Consider the following 19145-nt stretch of genomic DNA (forward strand, 5'->3'; position numbering starts at 1 on the left):
CAGAATCCCCCGCACCCACGCCCCCTTCCCACAACCCACGGCGCCAGAATGGGAGAAGGTGCTCTGTGGGATAGCTGCCCATAATGCACCGCTCCCAATAGCGCTGCAATTGCCGCAAATGTGGCCACGACAGTGCGCTGGGCAGCTGTCAGTGTGGACAGACTGCAGCGCTTTCCCTACTCAGCTGCACGAAGTCAGGTTTAACTCGCAGCGCTGTACATCTGCAAGCGCAGCCAAGGCCTAAGATACAGAGAGGTTAAATAACCTAAGGTCAATTGGACGGGGTTGCGGGGGGGAGCTCTGGGTGAGGAAGGTTCCCCCCACGAGAACGGGGTTGGGGGGCACCCCCCATGTGTGGGGCTGCGGGGAGGTGCTCGGTTTGCAGGCGCGCAGGTTGGCCCGGCCCTGTGAGGAGGAGGCCGCTGCCCCGGACTACAGCTCCCGTGGTGCCCCGCGGCGGAGCGGAAGGGTCCCGCTGGCCGCGGCGCGGGGGTAGTTGCTCTATCCGGGGCCTTGGCGCTTCTCTTCCTTTCGCGCCGGCTGCCGCTGTGGAGCGGCGGGTCCATGTGCGCATCGAGCGGCGCTGCCCTGCCCTCCGCCTCCCCGCGCGCCGCCCGCCCCGGCCAGGCCATGGACCCCAACACCATCATCGAGGCCCTGCGGGGCACCATGGACCCGGCCCTGCGGGAAGCCGCCGAGAGGCAGCTCAATGAGGTGAGGGCGCAGCGGGGCCTGGGCTGGAGCAGGAGCCCGGCCGCCGGCAGGACAGGCGCGGGGCCTGGCCCGGAGGAGCTCAGCTCCCGGGAGGCCTGAGGGGCCGCCGGCGGCGGCAGCGGGGCAGGACTCTGCCGGGGAGCGCTGGCGGGATCCTCGGGGCTGGGGAAGGTCCCGGCCAAAGTTGGGGTAGGGGAGGCCGGCGCTGGGGAGTCTCCGGCCGTCAGCCGGAGCAGGAGGGGAGTAGCCCGGGGGAAGCGGCGCGGTGCGGGGCCCGCTGGGGAAGCCATGTGGAGGGGGAGGTGGCGGCATGGAGAGGTCTGTCTGCTGGAGGGGCCGGGGAAAGGCCCCGGCAGTGCAGTGCCTCGGTTGATGTCGGGCTGCCTTCCTGCTCCGTCAGCATTGTCCTCAGCTACCTGCCAGCCCCAGACGTGGGTCTCTGCAGCCGCTTGGGCTGAGTGCCTGGGTCAGCCCGCTGCTTGTCCCATTAGGAGCCATGACTCGGACAAATCCGGTTTCCATGCGCTTCTGTAAAGTGTTGGTCGTGAGTCTGGGGAAAGGAAACCAAGTTAAATCATTTCCTAATTAAATTAGTCTTTAATATCACTCGGGTGTAGTTAATCCACATAGAGCCATAATGTTGAGTTGAAGTTTTGGGAGAGAGGGAGGAAGGGGTGTAACAAACTGCCACAAAATGTTGTGTTCAGCTGGTGGCAGAAAGCACCCCATTCTGCAGGCCAAGAAATGCACAGTTTCTCTAATATCGGCAGTAAATTCTCCCCATTATCTTTTCTGAACACCAGTAAACAATTTGTTTGACAGTGTAGGCTGGTGATCTTTATGGCTCTGAGGGTCTGCATTTGGGACCTGGTTTGTGGCCATCTGTATGAACGTTTAAAGACATCTCCCTCTAAATTTGAGAACTAGTAAGGAAAATTAAAAGGTGGAACTCCATTGCTTTGTGATTTAAATGCCACAGCTAGCATTTATAAAAAAAAAAATTAAGTTTTAGATACAATTCTAGTAGCTTGAAACTTTTTAATAATATTTAATCAGCTGTTTTTGACCCTCATATTCAATATATGCAGCTTTGTTTTTGCATGCAGTTGGAATATATATAACTTATTTACATAAGTGCCAATAGTGTAAATTTATGTGCGCAATAAATTTCTGAAGATAAGGTTCCTGCTCCAGAAGCTTGCACTCTCTACATGTGTATGTCTGATGGAGGATGGGATGCAATGGAAATAGCATGCATTATTTCCATGGCTTGGTTGATTTTTAAAAAAGTTTGGGTGACTTGTTTCAGTCCACCTAACTTGCTAACACACTTCCGTACCAGAGGGATGGAGACTAGGACTTGTAGACCTTTTGGAAGAGTTGCATTTTAAGGGTTGATGTGAAGAAGGTGGTGTTACAGGGTAGACTTGGTGAGGGACTGGGCTGCCTGTCTGTTCTATACACTTGTAGAAAATGTATTTGATGTGTATTAATCCTCAGTTCAAATTTACTTTTTTAATTTATCTTTGAGTAAAAGTAATACAGAAGACCACACAAGTTGGCTAAAATGAATATAATATAATATAATATAATATACACACGTACATCAACATATATGGTAATTCAGTTCAGATCTACTTGTACTGATATTTGCTGCAGGGTCCAAATTGCTGAGCATTCAGGAAACTTTTAGATCCTCTGGTAGTGGGGGACTCCAGGTAACAGACTAATACTGTTGATTGAGAAATCATGCTGACCATCAACTAACTGACTTTGTTCACTTTGAAGCATGATGGCCTACCATACCGTATACAAGCGTCTCTGTAAAATCCAAATATCCCAGTTATTTTGAAATCCTCGGTCATTACTGCACCAACATATAATAAAATGGTGAATTCTTTTTAAATACAGGCTCACTGATAACTGAGAGAACTTTCCTGGTTAAATGTCATTATGTTAAGTCCTGATCCTACAAGCACTTATGCATGTGTGTAAGTTTACTTTTATGAATGGTCTCTTTCTTATCTGAATAGTCAATTATGCATCTGTTTGTAGGATTAGGGCCTTAATTTGTAACCTTTACTCAAGTTGATGTTTTCTGCTCTATAATGGGCCTCCCTTTCTGCTGTAAAGATTAAACTGCTTCTAGCACTTGAGTGATACAATGCAAGTGGCCAGCAGCTCACATTTAATAATTCCTCCTGGCTGTCGTATTTCTCTATCTGTGATTTGGCCGAAATGGTTCTGATGGACTGATATGAGACTTTCTTTCTATAGAAGACTTGAGAATTGCTCTTCCTCTTTCCTTTAAGAGGCTACTTCTGATTTTACCTTCTGACAAGGGGAAGCAGTTTTCAGCAAGAGAATAAAGAATGAATTGACAGTCATAATTATTGTGAGAGCCAAATGTTTTTACCAGTGCTCATCCTATTCTTGATATGCAATATATAAGAAGGTATATGTACGTAATTGCATAACCAGCAAATACATTATTTGAATATGATGTAACAAACATTTTATGAGACTTCTTTCTGAAGGAGGGAATGTCATCAGAGTAGGGGACTGAGAGGCAGATTTCTGGATTCTTCCATGCTTTGCTATTGAATGTTTGACCTTGGACAAGTAATTTAATCTCTTCTTGATTTTAATATGACTGACTTCATTGATTTTTATTTTTATTTTTTTGAGTCAGGGATTGGCTGATTGCAGATCTCAAAGCACTTTACAGAGTTTGAAAGAGGTTCTGTAAATGCAGAGATCTCTGAGGGTTCTAATCTGTTTCTCTTTCTTAGTCAATATTTGTGACTCTACTAGGGGAGATAAACTATTGACTATGATTCCACCAATAACCCGTTCCCCTGTCCTCCCCGCCCAGCTCTTCATCTCATTGAGTGTTAACTCTTATCTCAGTATCTTAGCAAAATAGAAACCTAGATCATAACCAGCTGTCTGAGGTTCAGTATGGGCAAAACAGAGGTAGTGCTTGTTGATAGAGGAGAGGGGAAATGCTTAGAAGAACTGGTAGAATCTTTTATCACTTCGTCATTAGAGGGCATCTGTCCCAAGTTACCAAGATGGTGTGTAACCTGGGTGGGTCCCAATAGACTTATCTTAGCAACCTCCCATCCAGCCAAGAAGCAAAGTAGCTTCATTCTACAGGGACACTTAGGTTCTACTTGGAACCTGACCCTTCAAGTAAGCATATCAGAAAGGAGGAGGATGTGCTATATTCCCAACTAGGGCAATTTTGTACATTGAAAATGGTATATAAAAAGAGCTCAGATACTACAGTGATCAATACCTCAGAAATGCATATGAAAATAAGGTGTTGTAAGAAAGCAACTATGGGAAGACAGTCGGTTGTATGCCCCTACTTCTAAACTCAGAACAGTCACTATTTTGGTAGCTGGTGTTCTCTGGCATGTTCTTCATTGTGATTCCGGAGAATGGTGATGGTTTACTTCTCGACTCTGTCTGACATACCTAACAAGATTAGCTTGTAATGTTAAGATACAAGAATAACTCAAATGCAGGTGATATCATTAAGATGACCCGTCCAAATAATAGTCATACAACTTTTTTGTATGAGAACTTTCAAAAAATTACTGATTGCAATGCTACATAGCATTACTTAACCCCAGTAACCTTTTGTTTTCCTTAAAACAATAAAATAAAATAAAATAAAAAATCTAAGTTTGTTGGGGAAAGTTCTTAATCTTTGTGGTGCTCTAGTGAAGCCACTCCTTTCAAAAGTCAGGCATAATCTGATGTCTCCTTGGTCTGAAATATAATATGTAGAGTACCGTACAATATTGAAGACTGGTTACCAAAGCATACCCTCAGCCTGACAAAATAAATCAGTGTAAGTCAGTTGAGTAGCATTAATCTCCTGTTTTACACACACGTAAATGCCTTGATGCTGAAATAATTGTTTAAATAACATTCTTGAGCCTAGACTGACTAGTGAAAGCTTTGGAGTAAAATGCATAATTTGCACATACAATCCTGCCTTTGATCCAAAGATCTCCAAATGCTGAATCCAAATGTTAATTAAGCTTTTTGTCATTCTAAAGTAGGGTAAGTATAGTAGTAGTCCCATTTTTCAGATGGGTAAACTCAGATGGTCTTAAGTGATTTGTCAACCATTGTCATGCAGCTAATCAGTGATAAAGCCAAGAATAGAGCAAAGGAGTCCTGGGTACGTGCAATTTTCAAACCACTAAATCATGCTTTCTCAAGTGGCTTACTGTTATAAGGTGCACTTGCTTCTTAGTGATCATCGCATTTCCCCACTACTCAAAAACCAAAGGTGTCAGTACATGACATCGTGCTAAAAGGACTTTATCATCTTTGCCTTCCTTCCCTGGTATACGTTTCGGTGTACAATTTAAGAGGAAAAATCCTAATATTTATACTCTTGTCTAAGATGTTTTCTGTACTTAAAACTTATATTGACACAGCTGTGTCAGTCAGGGGTGTGGAAAAAAAACACTTCCCTGATCATCATAGCTATGCTGACAAAACTTCCAGTGTAGACGAAGCTATGCTGTTAGAAGAGTGCTTCATAGATGTGGTGTTCGTACACCGACTGAGAAAATATGTATGCTACATCTGCACTGGGGGGCTGTGCTGGTATTGGCTTAGTAGTGTAGATTTAGCTTAGATTAGCTTGTGAAAAAGAAAGTTTGAAAATACTGTTGCAGGCAGGGTCAACACGTGAAATCCCCTTATGGACAGGAGGGGGCCAGAAGTCTGTCTTCACTTGGGGGTTGGGGTTGGGGCATAGTTGTGGTCTTAACTTGAGTTTGCATCTGAAGTTAACTAACAGGTAAAATCCTTGTGAAGACAACGCATCTTGTAGTTTCCATGTGAGTTATCAGGTGGAGTAAAAGACAATGGAGTTGGCTAACTCTACGTAAGGCTTTGTCTACACTATCACTTTTGTAAGAGGTGTGGTAAACAACACCCCCTCCGACTGACATAAGTTTCACCCGCAAAAGTGCTGGTGTGGACAGAGCCTCCCCTGCCGACATAGCTAACGCTGGTCATTGGGAGTGGTTTAATTATCCCAGCAGGAGAGCAGCTACATGGGAGAACTTACAGCAGCACAGCTGTACCACTACAGCGGTGCTGCTGTAAGGTTTGTGGTGTAGACATAGCCTTAGACTGCACTTTTTTTTCTCACAAAACAGGCTTCTGTACCTGCAGACTATTCTGATGAGTTAGGGCTGCACTGGCTTGCTTGGCAAGATCTGATGTGAATGTATGCTCTCTTTACAATATGCAGTGGTGTTGTAGCTATGTCGGTCCTAGGATATTAGAGAAACAAGGTGGGTGAGGTAATATCTTTTATTGGACCATCTTCTCTCACCAACAGAAGTTGGTCCAGTAAAAGATATTACCTCACCTACCTCATGCTTGAATAGGTGTCCCGACACTGCTGCTTAGTAATGTTGCATATCTTACACTTTTTGTATGCAGCAAACAGTAACTTCACAAGAGAGACTAGATGGATACAACCAACTTGTGAAAAGATGAAATCAGAATGGCTTCAGCATCTTTTTAATGGCCAACTGAATTCTTCACCGTAATGTAATAATGTCTTGCTGTTTAAGGCTACCATTTCTGGATTGGTGAAGATAAGTGTTGTTTTTTTGTTTTGTTTTTTTTTAATTTGTTAAAAACACCAGTGTTCAGTGATGTGTTTATCTTGCTTGGAAAAGGTAAATAAAGAATTCAGTGTTAGAATACTTTGTAAAGCTGTGCTGAACTTTAAAAAAAACTGTTGCATCTCATTGTAAAATAGTTTACTTGCTCAACTAGTGGCAGAGACCATATAGATATGAAATAAACAGACATTTTTAGCAGTTTATATTTACTTAATTTTGACCTATTATGCAAATTATTCATCTGATCTTTATTAAAATGTGTGCTACCCTGGAAGAATATTTGTTTTTTGTTTACATAACTTGTGGTTCCAGTCTAGCAAAGTATAATACGTATTTTATTTTTAAAAACAGTCCTTTGGTTTGCTGCTTTGACTGTAACAATTTTGGAAAAATACCATATGCAGTATGGCTTTTATAATAGCCTAAAATTTTCATGCTCCAAGGGAGAACAAGAAAGTTTGTTACCTGTCTAGCAAAAATGAGATGAAGTTGTTGGGGGTTATCATTTAATATTTTATGAATATATTTTGGTATGAACTATATCCATTAAAGTTACATTTATCTTGTGGGGAAATAATGCCTTTTCTCTGTACTACTTACCTATCTGAAGTGATTTGCTTTCTATCATGTTAATTTCAGATTGAATTTTATAGGTGAGATTATGTAGCACATGTTACAGTTTTCTGTTTGTAATATAATTGAACATGTATGATTATATCAGGTAGGCAGGCACATATCTAGTGAATCAACTTTCTGAAATGTGCATGAAGATGTGTAGCCTCTGGAAAACTGATGCTAACAAACAGTGGGGTAACATTTGTGGTCTGATAGAAAACATTCCTCAGCTAGAAAGGCTGAATGGCAAAGATTGCTCAGGGGAAAGGTCCCTGAATTCTTTGGCTCTTAGACAACAGTCATACCAGTGACACAGCATGTTGGAGTGGGGAAAGAGCAGTAGGTCAGCTTGACTATTAAGTGCTGTATTACTTGGTAGAAAAGGACAGGCTTTTATTACCAGAAATTCTGCTGCAATTAAACATAATTGTAATTCTAACTTCATTAATTTTTGTACATATTAAAATGTATGTAAACAAGGAAGATTAGAGCATGATAATACTAATTTGTCTACATTTTGCTGATGCCAATGACTTAGACTTAAGAATTTCTCCTGTTCTCTATACAATTTGAGCATTAAGTAGAAACACTTTTGGAAGCCTGCAATCTGTTGTTTTTCATTCCTGTCTTGGGTGATGTTAACTACTTGTGGGATATTTTATACCCATATCTGGTATTTCTGAAGGCTGTGGTAACTGGAAATCTATAGAAACAAAATATTCTAAATTCAAACAATTGCCATAAGGGGGAATAAATAAATTTTCATGCATTCAGGCTATTACTGTTTGAATGTGAAATATTCTGAAAGTCAGATTTAATTTATGCCTGAATTTCCTCTCATTATTTTAAGTTCTCATTCCCAACTTACCTCTTATGTTCTCAGATATTCCAGCTCATCCTGGGCATTCAGAACAAGAGAAGTCAATGGCTGTATAAAACAAGTGCTTAAAACACAGAGCTTTTTTTTTTTTAGCTCTTGTGTCAGTGAACAGGGACCCGGAATGCTGGGACACAGCCATTTGTTAGAGAATAAAAATACGGTAGGAGCTTAGAGATGGCTGCAACAGGGAAGTCTGTCTAAAAACTTTTATGCTGTGATCACAATGACTACCTCCAGTATATGGTTCTAATCTTAGTTATAGTATGTAAGGCCACTTGTTGTATGAAATTTAATGAAGTATTCAGGTGCAACAGAATGATCCATTAGAATTATGAGTTTCTTTGGTTTTGTTGGTTTGCCTCAGACAATTAGGCTATGTCTGCAGTTCAAGTTGGAGACATGCTCATGCTAGCTGTTATTCAGTTCACATGCTAAAAAACAGAATGTAGCCTGAGCAGTGGGATGTAGAGTCTTAGCTAGGCACGTACTTGGGGTAGCTATCCCCTTGTGCTGCCATGGCTACATTCTATTTTTCGTGCATTCGCTCGATGAGAGCCTGCCTGAGTATGTCTCCTTGAGCTGGGAATCTCACCCCAATGTAGTCATACCCTGAGGGTGAAATCCAGCCCCTGTTGACATCGCAAAATTCTCATTGACTTTGGGCTTGTCTACACTTACATTTTATAGCACTCTAACTTGCTAGCTCAGGGGGGTGAAAAAATCACCCCCCTGAGCGCAGCAAGTCTAAGCGCTTTAAAGCACTAGGGTAAACAGGCTCTGAGCGCTGGGAGCCAATCCCCTTGTGGAGGTGGATTACCAGGAGCGCTGGGAGAGCTCTGCGTGACCACACTCGCAGTTCAAAGCGCTGCTGTGAGAGCATTTCTGTGACAGTGCTTTTAAGTTTCCAGTGTAGCCATGCCCTTTGTAGTCAATTTCATCAGGCTCAGCTCTTGTTGAAGCCAATGGAAAGACTTCAGTGGGCGCTCAATCAGCATCTTAAATGTTTGAATATACTTTTCTTTAATAAATAAATGTTTCTTTAATAAAGTAATGGAAAGCAAGGTGGAAACTTACTTGACTTCTCTGAGGTCTAAATTTTCATTGGACCTACCAAAATGAGTCCTGTTAAGACTTAGCTGCATGTGTATTGATAATAATTAGGCAATGATTCTCAACATTTTTCACCCTGGAACCTACCTTCAATTTAGTAGTATGGGAAATATTGGGTTGTTGTGAAACACATCTTGAGAGCCCAAATTTGATATAAAATGTAAATATTGATGTGTATCTGTGTGAATTTAGTGCTCATTAATTGCATAGATTAGGAGAACAACTTGCACCTTTCATGCAGAGCCTATCTCACTACTGTGCTACTAGTGCAGCTACTTCAAGAATGAGCCTCTACTCTGCTAAAGGGAATACATTAAATTAAAATTAAGGCCACTTTAGTTATGAATAAGAGTGTCTGGACGGGTTTAATTTAGTTTAACTGAATTAAATTCATGCCTTTGGTTAGTTCAGATTAATTTTTGGAATGTTGTCCCCATCCCCTGATAGTCTCTAAAAGTGATAAGGTGGCTGTGATGATTCTCAGGGTACCCAGGACTTTGAGCCACCTTGTTACCCTCTGCCTCCAGGCTAATTCTGAAGAACATTAAAAATGATTTCAGATTTCTGTGTAGTGTTTTGTGTGTGTGTCCATAGCAAGCAACTTGAGTAACTCACGTCACCTTTTACATAGATGGCAACACCTTGTGCATAGGCTAGCTTTTAAATAAAAAAAATTCTCACTGAACTGCCCGTTAGCAAAATACTTAATCATATGCCCAACTTTAAGCATGCGAGTAGTCCATTGACTTTAAAATTAGTTGTGTGCTGCATTACCTTGCTGAATTAGTTCCTAATGCATGAGTCACTGCAATTGAAACATACTACAAGAAAAGTACTTCAGTTCCATCCATTTCCACAAGTGCAGTGACTAGAGAAATCTTAAACAGGTGCAGAAATTCATGTAATCAGATGATTAAACAAAAACACAACCTTTTTTGAATGTAAACTAATATGCTACATTTGATGACAAGCTCCACATCTTTAGGACACGGAGCTGTGGAAAGATAGGGGGCCATAGACCCTTAAACTCTGCAGTGTCTGTCATTCCCAATTACTTCCTATCTTTTCTTTCCTCTGCTCCTGTATCTTGAACCCCTGGAATCTGTCGGAATAATGATTCCAGTGCACACTTTGTTTAAAAAGAAAAAAAGGACACTTGAGCTGTACGTAGTGGAGGCACTGTTTCTGTGGACTTCCACAGTCTGATATATATCACATGTAGATTTTGTGACCCAATGCTTAGAATGTGCATGCATAAATGTGTATTTTTTTAAATCTCCAAAAAAAAAACCAACTTATTAACTTCTAGTTAAGTTTGCTTCTTAATATTGTTTAAAATTAAGGTGTTTAAAGTTTAAAAAAAAAATCAGAACTCAAACAATTAGAGTATGGAATTGACTGGGAAAGGCAAGTTGTATGAATATTCAAATATATGAACAAGTGTAAATGAATTTGTATCTAGAGCATTTAGGAGATGTTTCTTTATGAAACTTGTCTAGAGAGAATGCCACAACTGGATAAACTAATCTGTTAATGTTGTAAATGCTTATAAGAAGCATTCATGCTGTTACTGATTATTTGATCGTATACAAAGAACACTTGGTCCTGATAAAAGTGCGTTTTTCTTGATGGCTTTTTTATCTTGTAGAGGAGCTGGAAAATATTGGTTTATCATAATTTTATACTGTATTGTAACGAGGCATTCTTTCATTTTGTAATATCCTAGGTAATGCCCTTTTAATAATCTTGAAGATGTTCATATTTTCTTTGCTTCATATAGGACGTAGCAAAGTGCATAATGTGTAGGTAACAAACATTTTCCTATACAATATAGGTGTTATGTTGCTCGATCCCAGGTGCACATCATTGATACCTGTGTACTGAAAAGCAGGTAAAGCCACTATATTGACTTATGTTATGCAAAGACCAGCAAGAAAGCAACATTTCACAAGTGGATAAAGGACAAAATCAAGGAAGAAATGTTTTCAAGTTGTAACAGGGTATTATAAACAAAGCCTTATATATTGTGTAGGTTTAAGTCAAGGTCACGTCCTCTCAGGAATTTTCTTCTTTTAGTCTTTTCCGGTTTTTCATGCTGGGGTTAGGGGCATATAGGTCGCTATCATATTTTTTAACTTGGCTAATAATATTGAGAATGCATCCAACATTTTCTTGTAGGTAAAGTTAATCAGTGTAGTGAAGAAAACTATATTCCTTTGAGGAGACTTATTGTGCATATCCTGCCAATTTTTTTACATTGCTGATGTTACTCTGTTTAGGCTTCCATGCAGAAGCCAAGGTTCTGTAAGTTTGCCATTGTGCAGTGTACTCTGATGTTGAGAATACAATTCTTTTATGTTACAGAAGGCCATATTTATTGGTAGTGAGGTAAAAGGGAATCACCAGTCAGTTGTGGTAAGAGAATGTAGTGCTTAGTTTAATAATAGAGTTGCAAACTGCTCAGATTAGTCTATCATGAATTCATGCCTTGATGAATCATCCATGTCTCAATGTAAAGGGAAGTCATTTGACATCCAGTGCCCCCTGTCAGCATTGCTTAAGAAGATAAAACTTTGGACTTATTGGAAAAATGGTTCCATGAATTTTAACAGCAAAGTGGACTTTGCCCAACTGCACGTACATGCAATAAGACAAGAAAATTGCCTTTATTTCCCTTGTGTGTATCTTAAATTACATTAATCATCTCCTTTACTTAGGAAAGAGCTAACTTATCAGTTTCCTTTTTCTGAGAGCAATTATAGCTCATATAGTCTGATATTAATAGACTAAAGTCTTATGGTTCTCTATTTGAGCTGTAGAGGTTCACACACTTTATCTAAACATTTAGGATATCATTTTTTAAAACATTTTTAACGGAGGGTGATTTTATATAATGTTAGATATTCAAATCTTTCTTTAAACATGGCAGAAAATTAGGTTAAATATAGGTCTATAAGCAAAGGCTCTGTCTAAACACAAACACATATTTAAAAATATGTTTTTAGTCTGGTTCAAATTTGTGTACACTCATAGCCTCAGGTCACAGTAGCAGATCATTGAATGACGAATGTTGGACAAAATCTGAGAATACTATGATGTTAGAAAATATGTACAGCCTGGCATCTCCAAATGCTAAAGAGAGAAAATAATGACTTACCACCACCATTCCATGCTGTCTTAATTCAGAATGCCAAGTTGTTATTTAATTACACAGTGTAGTTGTAGCTGTGTTGTCATGCTGTAATATATTTGTCCTAAACGGGATAATTTATTCTGCGGTAAAGAAATCTGATTACAGAAATCTGTTTCAGACACTGGGGGGGAAAGAGGGAAAATGTAGTCTTCAGTAAACAATAAGAATTTCCCCCCACCATGTGATCTTCTGAATACATCAAACTCAAGGGGTTTGAAAGCTTTCATTTGTCACTTGATATTACAACGTAGTTTGAATTGCTGATGTTATAATGATTGCATCACATGGTACTCAGACATTTTTGAAAATGTATTTACTTGGAGTATCCTGAAGCTTCAACGTTTTATTTGCAAGACATGATTGGTTTCCAATATTATTTTTTGACATCTGACTTACTTCGTTTTGTCTTCTGCTTTGCAGGCTCATAAGTCAGTGAACTTTGTTTCAACTCTGCTTCAGATCACTATGTCAGAGCAACTGGATTTACCAGTGAGACAGGCAGGCAAGTTTTCTTTTTCTTTATATTCAGAATGTTTACATACTGTATACACATTGCGTACAAAAAAATGAAAATTACATTAAGAGTGCAAAGTCAAGTGTTCAAAAGCTAGAAAATGCCAGAATTAAGGTTGCCTGTGTAGTAAATGAGACTTGTAATCATATGTTGAATGATGAGGATAAAAAAGAAATATTAAATAAGCTGCCAGTTTAGTGAGCACAATCCATTCTGTGCAGTGAATGAGTGTCCTGTTGAAAAAATAATCTTAATTTATTATGCAATTCAGTATAATTGCGTACTGTCATGCATATAAGTACATAGAGGCCAAATTAAGATGGCAAGGGTAACCATAACTTTTTTGTTTTTCTGAATTTTTGAATGCTTGCCTTTGTAACAGTAACATTCTTTTAATGCGGTGTTTGGAAGTAATTTCTAAGTTTATTTTGTTTTTTAGCACACTAAAATAAAAAAAATGCACAGAAATTCCATCACATGGAACTATATTGACCTACACATGGGTCCTCAGCAGGGCTGGAACTTTTTACTCTTGGGGGAATTTTGTGTCAAAAAATTAAACTCTGCACACAATATTTTAAAATTCTGCATATTTTATTTGTCAAAATAACACAATATAATCACACCAGTTTCAATTATTTTGGTCATTTCTTTCAAAATACCTGTCAGCAAGTATGTCTGTAACAATAAAGACAACAAAAAAGATTCCCCCAGGAGTAGAGAGTTAAAGAAACCCCTACGACAACCCAGTTCCTGTTTCTCTGTTATGCTTTTGTCGGGCACCTCAGTCTGGATGTGTCACATGTGCCATCTGGGCACATCTGGCGGGAAAAACTCTGCCTCTCCAGTCTTTTAGTAATTTTTTTGTCTTTTGCCCTGCTCCCATAGGGTTACCATATTTCAAGTTCCCAAATGCCAGGCTCAGGGAGGAGGGGGACTGTGTACTGGGATGGGGGTATTTGGGGGTGCTGGAGGGGCTGCGTGGTGCCCCTGGCCCAGACACCCTCACTCCCATAGCCCAGCTGCAGGCTCTGCTCAGCTTGGTTACTGTCCCACTGGGTAGAGATGATCTGTACCTGCTGATATTGGGTGTGGGGGGCACAATTTAAAGATTCAGCTGCCCCTGGAACAGCTTGAGTTACACCCCCATCCCCCTGGCAGGTCCCTACTCCTGCTTACTCTGTCTCTTCTCACAGAAAGCAGCGCCCCCTCCCTGCAGACCCCTGGTATTGCTCTTGTCTCTCCTCACAGAGCGCAGCTGCTGTACAGGGAGGGAGCCCAGCTGCACCATGTGACTAAGCAGGGCCGGCAAACCTGGGAACCAAAGCCCTCCAGCACAGGTGCACTGCGAGCTGGGGAGCCGGGCTCTGCCGGGTCCAGCAGCCCTTAGCAATGGCCAGCAGCTCTGCAGCACCATTTCTGCAGGAAAAAAATGAAATTCTGTGCAGAATTTCCCAAAGAATAACCTTATATCCTTGCACCAGACCTCTACCACATGAGCTAATGAAGTAATTGGTAGCAGTATGTGGACCAGCCACTAGAGGTGGGTGAGACAGACACACTTTGCCAATGGATTTCTGCTAGATAGCAAGGGAAGACTGAGACTCTCTAATCTTGATCTGAATTCCAGATTCTGTAGGGGCGAGTACTCTAAAGCAGGAGTTCTCGCAACAAATTTTTTTGTGGCCTCTCTTGCTGTTGGCTGAACTGACACTTTTTCCCCTAAAATATTTGATTACGTTTAGGGAAAAAAATAAATAGCACACATACACATCCACATCATTGTAATTTTTTATTGCAGATACAAATATCACTTCACAGTAATATTTTTATTATTGAATGTTGGTTAATATCAATCACTTTTCACAGGACACTATCTGGAAGGCTGTGAGAAGTGATACTTGCATGTTTGTTAATATCACTTTTCTCAGCAAGTCCCAGGACAAATTAAGCCCTGGATTGGGGGTGAGGGGAGAGGTTGGAGGCGGAGGCAGTGGGAGATGTGGTGGGATAGATGTGGGCTGGGGGAGGCAGTGGGGGCCTGGGCTGATGGGAAGGGGGGCATGAATGTAGGGCCGAGAAAGAGGAGGGTGGGTGGTGAGCCCCGCAGCTGTGCGGCTGGAGCCGGGGATTGGCGCCTACTGCTGTGCGGCCAGGGGTCAGTGCCTGCGGCTAGAGCCCAGAGCTGGGGGCAGGAGCTGCACGGCCAGGGCAGGGAGTTGGAGCCCAGGGCCGCAACGCGGCCAGAGCCCAGAGCTGCATCACCAAATGCGGGAGTCAGTGCTTGCCGCCACAAGGCCGAAGCCAGCACCTGCTACTGTGTGCCTGGGGATCGGTGCATGCCCAGGGTCGGGGATTGGCGCCTGCTGCCACACAGCCAGGACCGGGGATCAGTGCCCGGAGCCAACACCTGCTTCTGTGTAGTTGGGACTACAGTCGGCACCTGGGGTCAGCAGCCAGGACTGGGGGTCAGAGCACATGGCCAGGGTTTGTTGCCGGGGTATTATTACATGGGAAGAACTTAGAATTTCAGAATCAAAAGGCTACAAGCTTTGACATATATTAAAAGATTTGAAAATGAAAAGGTAGATGAAGTGTTACTGCTTTTTAAAGAGAATATTTACAATCTCATAGTAAACCAAGGAAAAACTAAGCAATCTGTCGAGGTTCTTGAGTCTTTTGAACTTATTTTTACATTGTCATATCTGATTGTGTTGGAAATAATTATCCCACCATCCGTTTGTTTCTTTGGGAATGGCTCATATCCTTCTTGCAGTAAGTAGGATAACTTCTGATTACAGAAAATAAGGAAAAGGACAGCAGAAATAATCTGAACTAAAACCCTGATTTTCTTAGTTAACTTATACTGGCAGATTCTTGTGCCCATACAGATCAGTTGGCAAGATCAGGAACTACATCATTATCACATTCAAAATAACAGGTTTACAAGGCATGCTGTCTGAATCCTTTCTGATACTGGTGCTAGACACCATATAAACATTTAATTGAAAACCAGCAGAGAACCTATGGTACATTATACAGGTGTAGTCAGAATTCAGTTAATATTAATTTTGCTGTAACTGTTTGTAAATCTGGACTTTCTTTTGCACTTGTAAAGAAAAGAGATTCATAAAGCATAGTTTGAATTTTTGTCAATTAGCGGAAACATGCATCTATGTCAGCAACCTAATATGACTCTTTATAGCAGATAACCTATAATCTTTGTGTAGAGATACTCAATTTGCTTTCAAGATTCACTTGAATGTAAAGCAGACCATGTAGCCCAAACATAGTCACATTATAGAACAAAATCAGACTTTTAAAATACAAGCAATATTTGACTATAGTGTCAAATATTGCTTGTATTTAATGCTGACTAGCCTTGTTTTTAAATACCAAAAAAATGATCTCAGAATAATTACAAAGGAAGCTTCTTCAGCGATGTGTTTTAATAAAAAGTTACCACAACTCTTCTTCATAACAAGAAGTGGAAATATCTTTCAATACTCTTATTTTCAAAAACGTGGTCTAAAAAGATGATAGTGTTGGTAATAGTGGACTTAAGAAATATGACAGATGCCATATTTGATAACTGAAGAAGGGGAAATTTTTGTTCCATGTAGAAAATTGGGAGATTAGTGGCTTTTGAGTGCAGGTATGTTGGCTCTCTGATATGTTAAATGTTGTCCATTCAGTCAGAGTTCATTTATGGAGTGCATTTTCTAAAAGTAAAAATACGCATATCCGCATAATAACTGACTTTTGTATTGATACCAAGTGATGTCTTGCTGTTATCTGACAGGTGTTATCTACTTGAAGAATATGATAACTCAGTATTGGCCTGATCGTGAAACTACACCAGGGGATATCCCACCTTATTCCATCCCAGAAGAAGATAGACATTGTATTCGTGAAAATATTGTAGAAGCCATTATTCATTCTCCTGAACTAATTAGGTATACAGTTTTAATTTGCTTATAATGTAGTCATAGTTTTGATACTGTTCTTTTAAAATTAATACCACTTGCATACTACATTTCATTGTGTTTTGGATTGTAACACACAGATTTCAGAAAAGGGCAACAAAAATGATTAGTGGTATGGAACGGCTTCCGTATGAGGAGAGATTAAGAAGACTGAGACTTTTCAGCTTGGAAAAGAGATGGCTAAGGGGAAATATGATTGAGGTCTATAAAATCATGACTCGTGTAGAGAAAGTAGATAAGGAGGGGTTGTTTACTACTTCTCATAACACAAGAACTAGAGGTCACCAAATGAAATTAATAGGCAGCAGGTTTAAAACAAATAAAAGGGAGTATTTCACCACACAATGCACAGTCAACCTGTGGAATGCCTTGCCAGAGGATGGTGTGAAGGCCAAGACCATATCAGGGTTCAAAAAAGAACTAGATACTTTCATGAAGGATAGGTCCATCAATGGCTATTAGCCAGGATGGGCAGGAATGGTGTCCCTAGCCTCTGTTTGCCAGAAGCTGGGAAAGAGCGACGGGGATGGATCACTTGATGATTACCTGTTCTGTTCATTCCCTCTGGGGCACCTGGCACTGGCCACTGTCGGAAGACAGGATACTGGGCTAGATCAAGGGTTCTCAGACTGGGGTCGGAACCCCTCAGGGGGTCAGGGGGTCGTGAGGTTATTACATGGGGGGGTCGCAAGCTGTCAGCCTCCACCCCAAAACCCGCTTTTCATCCAGCATTTATAATGGTGTTAAATACATTAAAAACACTTTTTTATATATCAGAGGCTTGCTGTGTGAAAGGGGTCACCAGTACAAAACTCTGAGAACCCCTGGGCTAGATGGACCTTTGGTTTGACCCAATAGGGCCATTCTGATGTTCTTATGTATTGGAGAGCATAGAATTAATGCTGTGAGAGAACATGGCTTTTCATTCTTCATTTGTACATTGTACAACATGTAAGCGATTTATTGGTGTAACATCTTTTGTACTTGGAGAAGAATGGATTCCTAAATTATTATAACCCTTTTACAAAATTTCAGAAGATAGTAAATGCCAAGCAGAAGGAAAGTAGAAGATCAGATTAGACTCCTCTGTGTGTAAACAAGACTTCCGAACGCATGTTGAGTTTTATGTGTTCAGCCAAAAATGAGCTATTTCATCATCACAAAAAAACCTCTTAAAATAATGACGGTAGTTATTTGTTTAACCATGTGTGTGTTTGACTTCCAGAGTACAGCTTACTACTTGCATTCACCATATTATCAAGCATGATTATCCCAACCGCTGGACTGCAGTTGTGGAGAAAATTGGTTTTTATCTTCAGTCTGATAACAGTGCTTGCTGGCTTGGAATTCTCCTTTGTCTTTATCAACTCGTGAAAAACTATGAGTGAGTTTTCCCCAAACAAAAAACATAGAAAGTCTATCCATTTGTAGCAATATATTTTCTGTAAGTTTTTTTATTTATATATATATATACTGCTGAATATGAGCTGGAGGTTAATGTATAAAATATTGAATTGCATGTTGCACTGAACACTGATATTGGAGGTAATTAATATAAACCTCTGAATTCAATAACAAGTCTTGATAATATTTCACCATCTGGAGAAAGTAGCTCATGTTGTCTTTCCTAACTAGTTCCATAAACACACTACATAACAATCTTTCTTCATATTAAAACTTTGAGATTTGAGATCAGAATACTAGGGTTTCTTTAAAGCAGTCGCTTTCTGAGAGTTGAAGATGGGCATGGTAGTACAAGTCTCTTAGTGATAGGGAAAAGTGTGTCCAGGGGACAAAAGCATGGCTTTGTCAAAAACAGGGTGAGAAATAACGTTTATTAGACATCTAGACAATTTGTAATCTAGATATTGTGTTGCATGTAAAAAATACATAAAGGTTGCAAAGTCCAAAAATTCAAAAGTTATGAAATGCCAGAATTAAGGTTGTCTGTGCAATCTTAGTTTGGGCCCCTTGTGCATATGCATTGTCCATTCTCTCATAGGAAGTCTGTAGCTATAGCAGAGCCACAGATAAAATCCTCTTCTCTAGCTCCCAATCTAGTGCCTTAAATGCTTAATTTGTTTGTGAACATCTGATGTTTGTCTATAAACAAACATATATCTAAGCCTAAATTCAGTCCATGCAATTACATGTGTTAACTTTGAAAATCTGTCCCTCACTGTGTAGTGTTATGGCTTACGCCACGTTGTTGCAGCCTGTGGGTCGATCAGCTTTAACTTAATCTAAAAATATTAACAAACTTTAGACCTGTTTAAGAGCTGAATTGACTTTTCAGATGGAAAGTAAATCACTTGGGCCCTTCAGCATTGTTGCTTCAAAGCCAGCCAGTATTTCAACTGGCCGGCCTTTACATAGGTCAGATTGTTTTCTCTCATCTTGCCTGTTCTGTTGTTACCATGTTCTTTATCATTGTGTCTTCAAGCAAGTTGGTAGTGGACTTTCC

At 40.4% G+C, this 19145-nt stretch overlaps 1 protein-coding gene across 1 annotated transcript in view; it reads left to right on the forward strand.

Annotated features, from left to right (window-relative positions):
* Window positions 1-560: 560 nt before the first annotated feature.
* IPO7 (importin 7) overlaps window positions 561-19145 on the forward strand; it is a 47022-nt gene continuing 28437 nt past the window's right edge. The window contains exons 1-4 of the mRNA XM_024196607.2: window positions 561-714; window positions 12602-12683; window positions 16498-16651; window positions 17907-18065. Of these exons, the coding sequence (XP_024052375.1) occupies window positions 565-714; window positions 12602-12683; window positions 16498-16651; window positions 17907-18065 (545 nt within the window). The 5' untranslated portion in view covers window positions 561-564. The remainder of the gene's footprint in view (window positions 715-12601; window positions 12684-16497; window positions 16652-17906; window positions 18066-19145) is intronic.

The sequence above is a fragment of the Terrapene carolina genome, unplaced genomic scaffold (genome assembly GCF_002925995.2).
Source record: "Terrapene carolina triunguis isolate 2854851 unplaced genomic scaffold, T_m_triunguis-2.0 Scaffold96, whole genome shotgun sequence".
NCBI lineage: Eukaryota > Metazoa > Chordata > Testudines > Emydidae > Terrapene > Terrapene triunguis.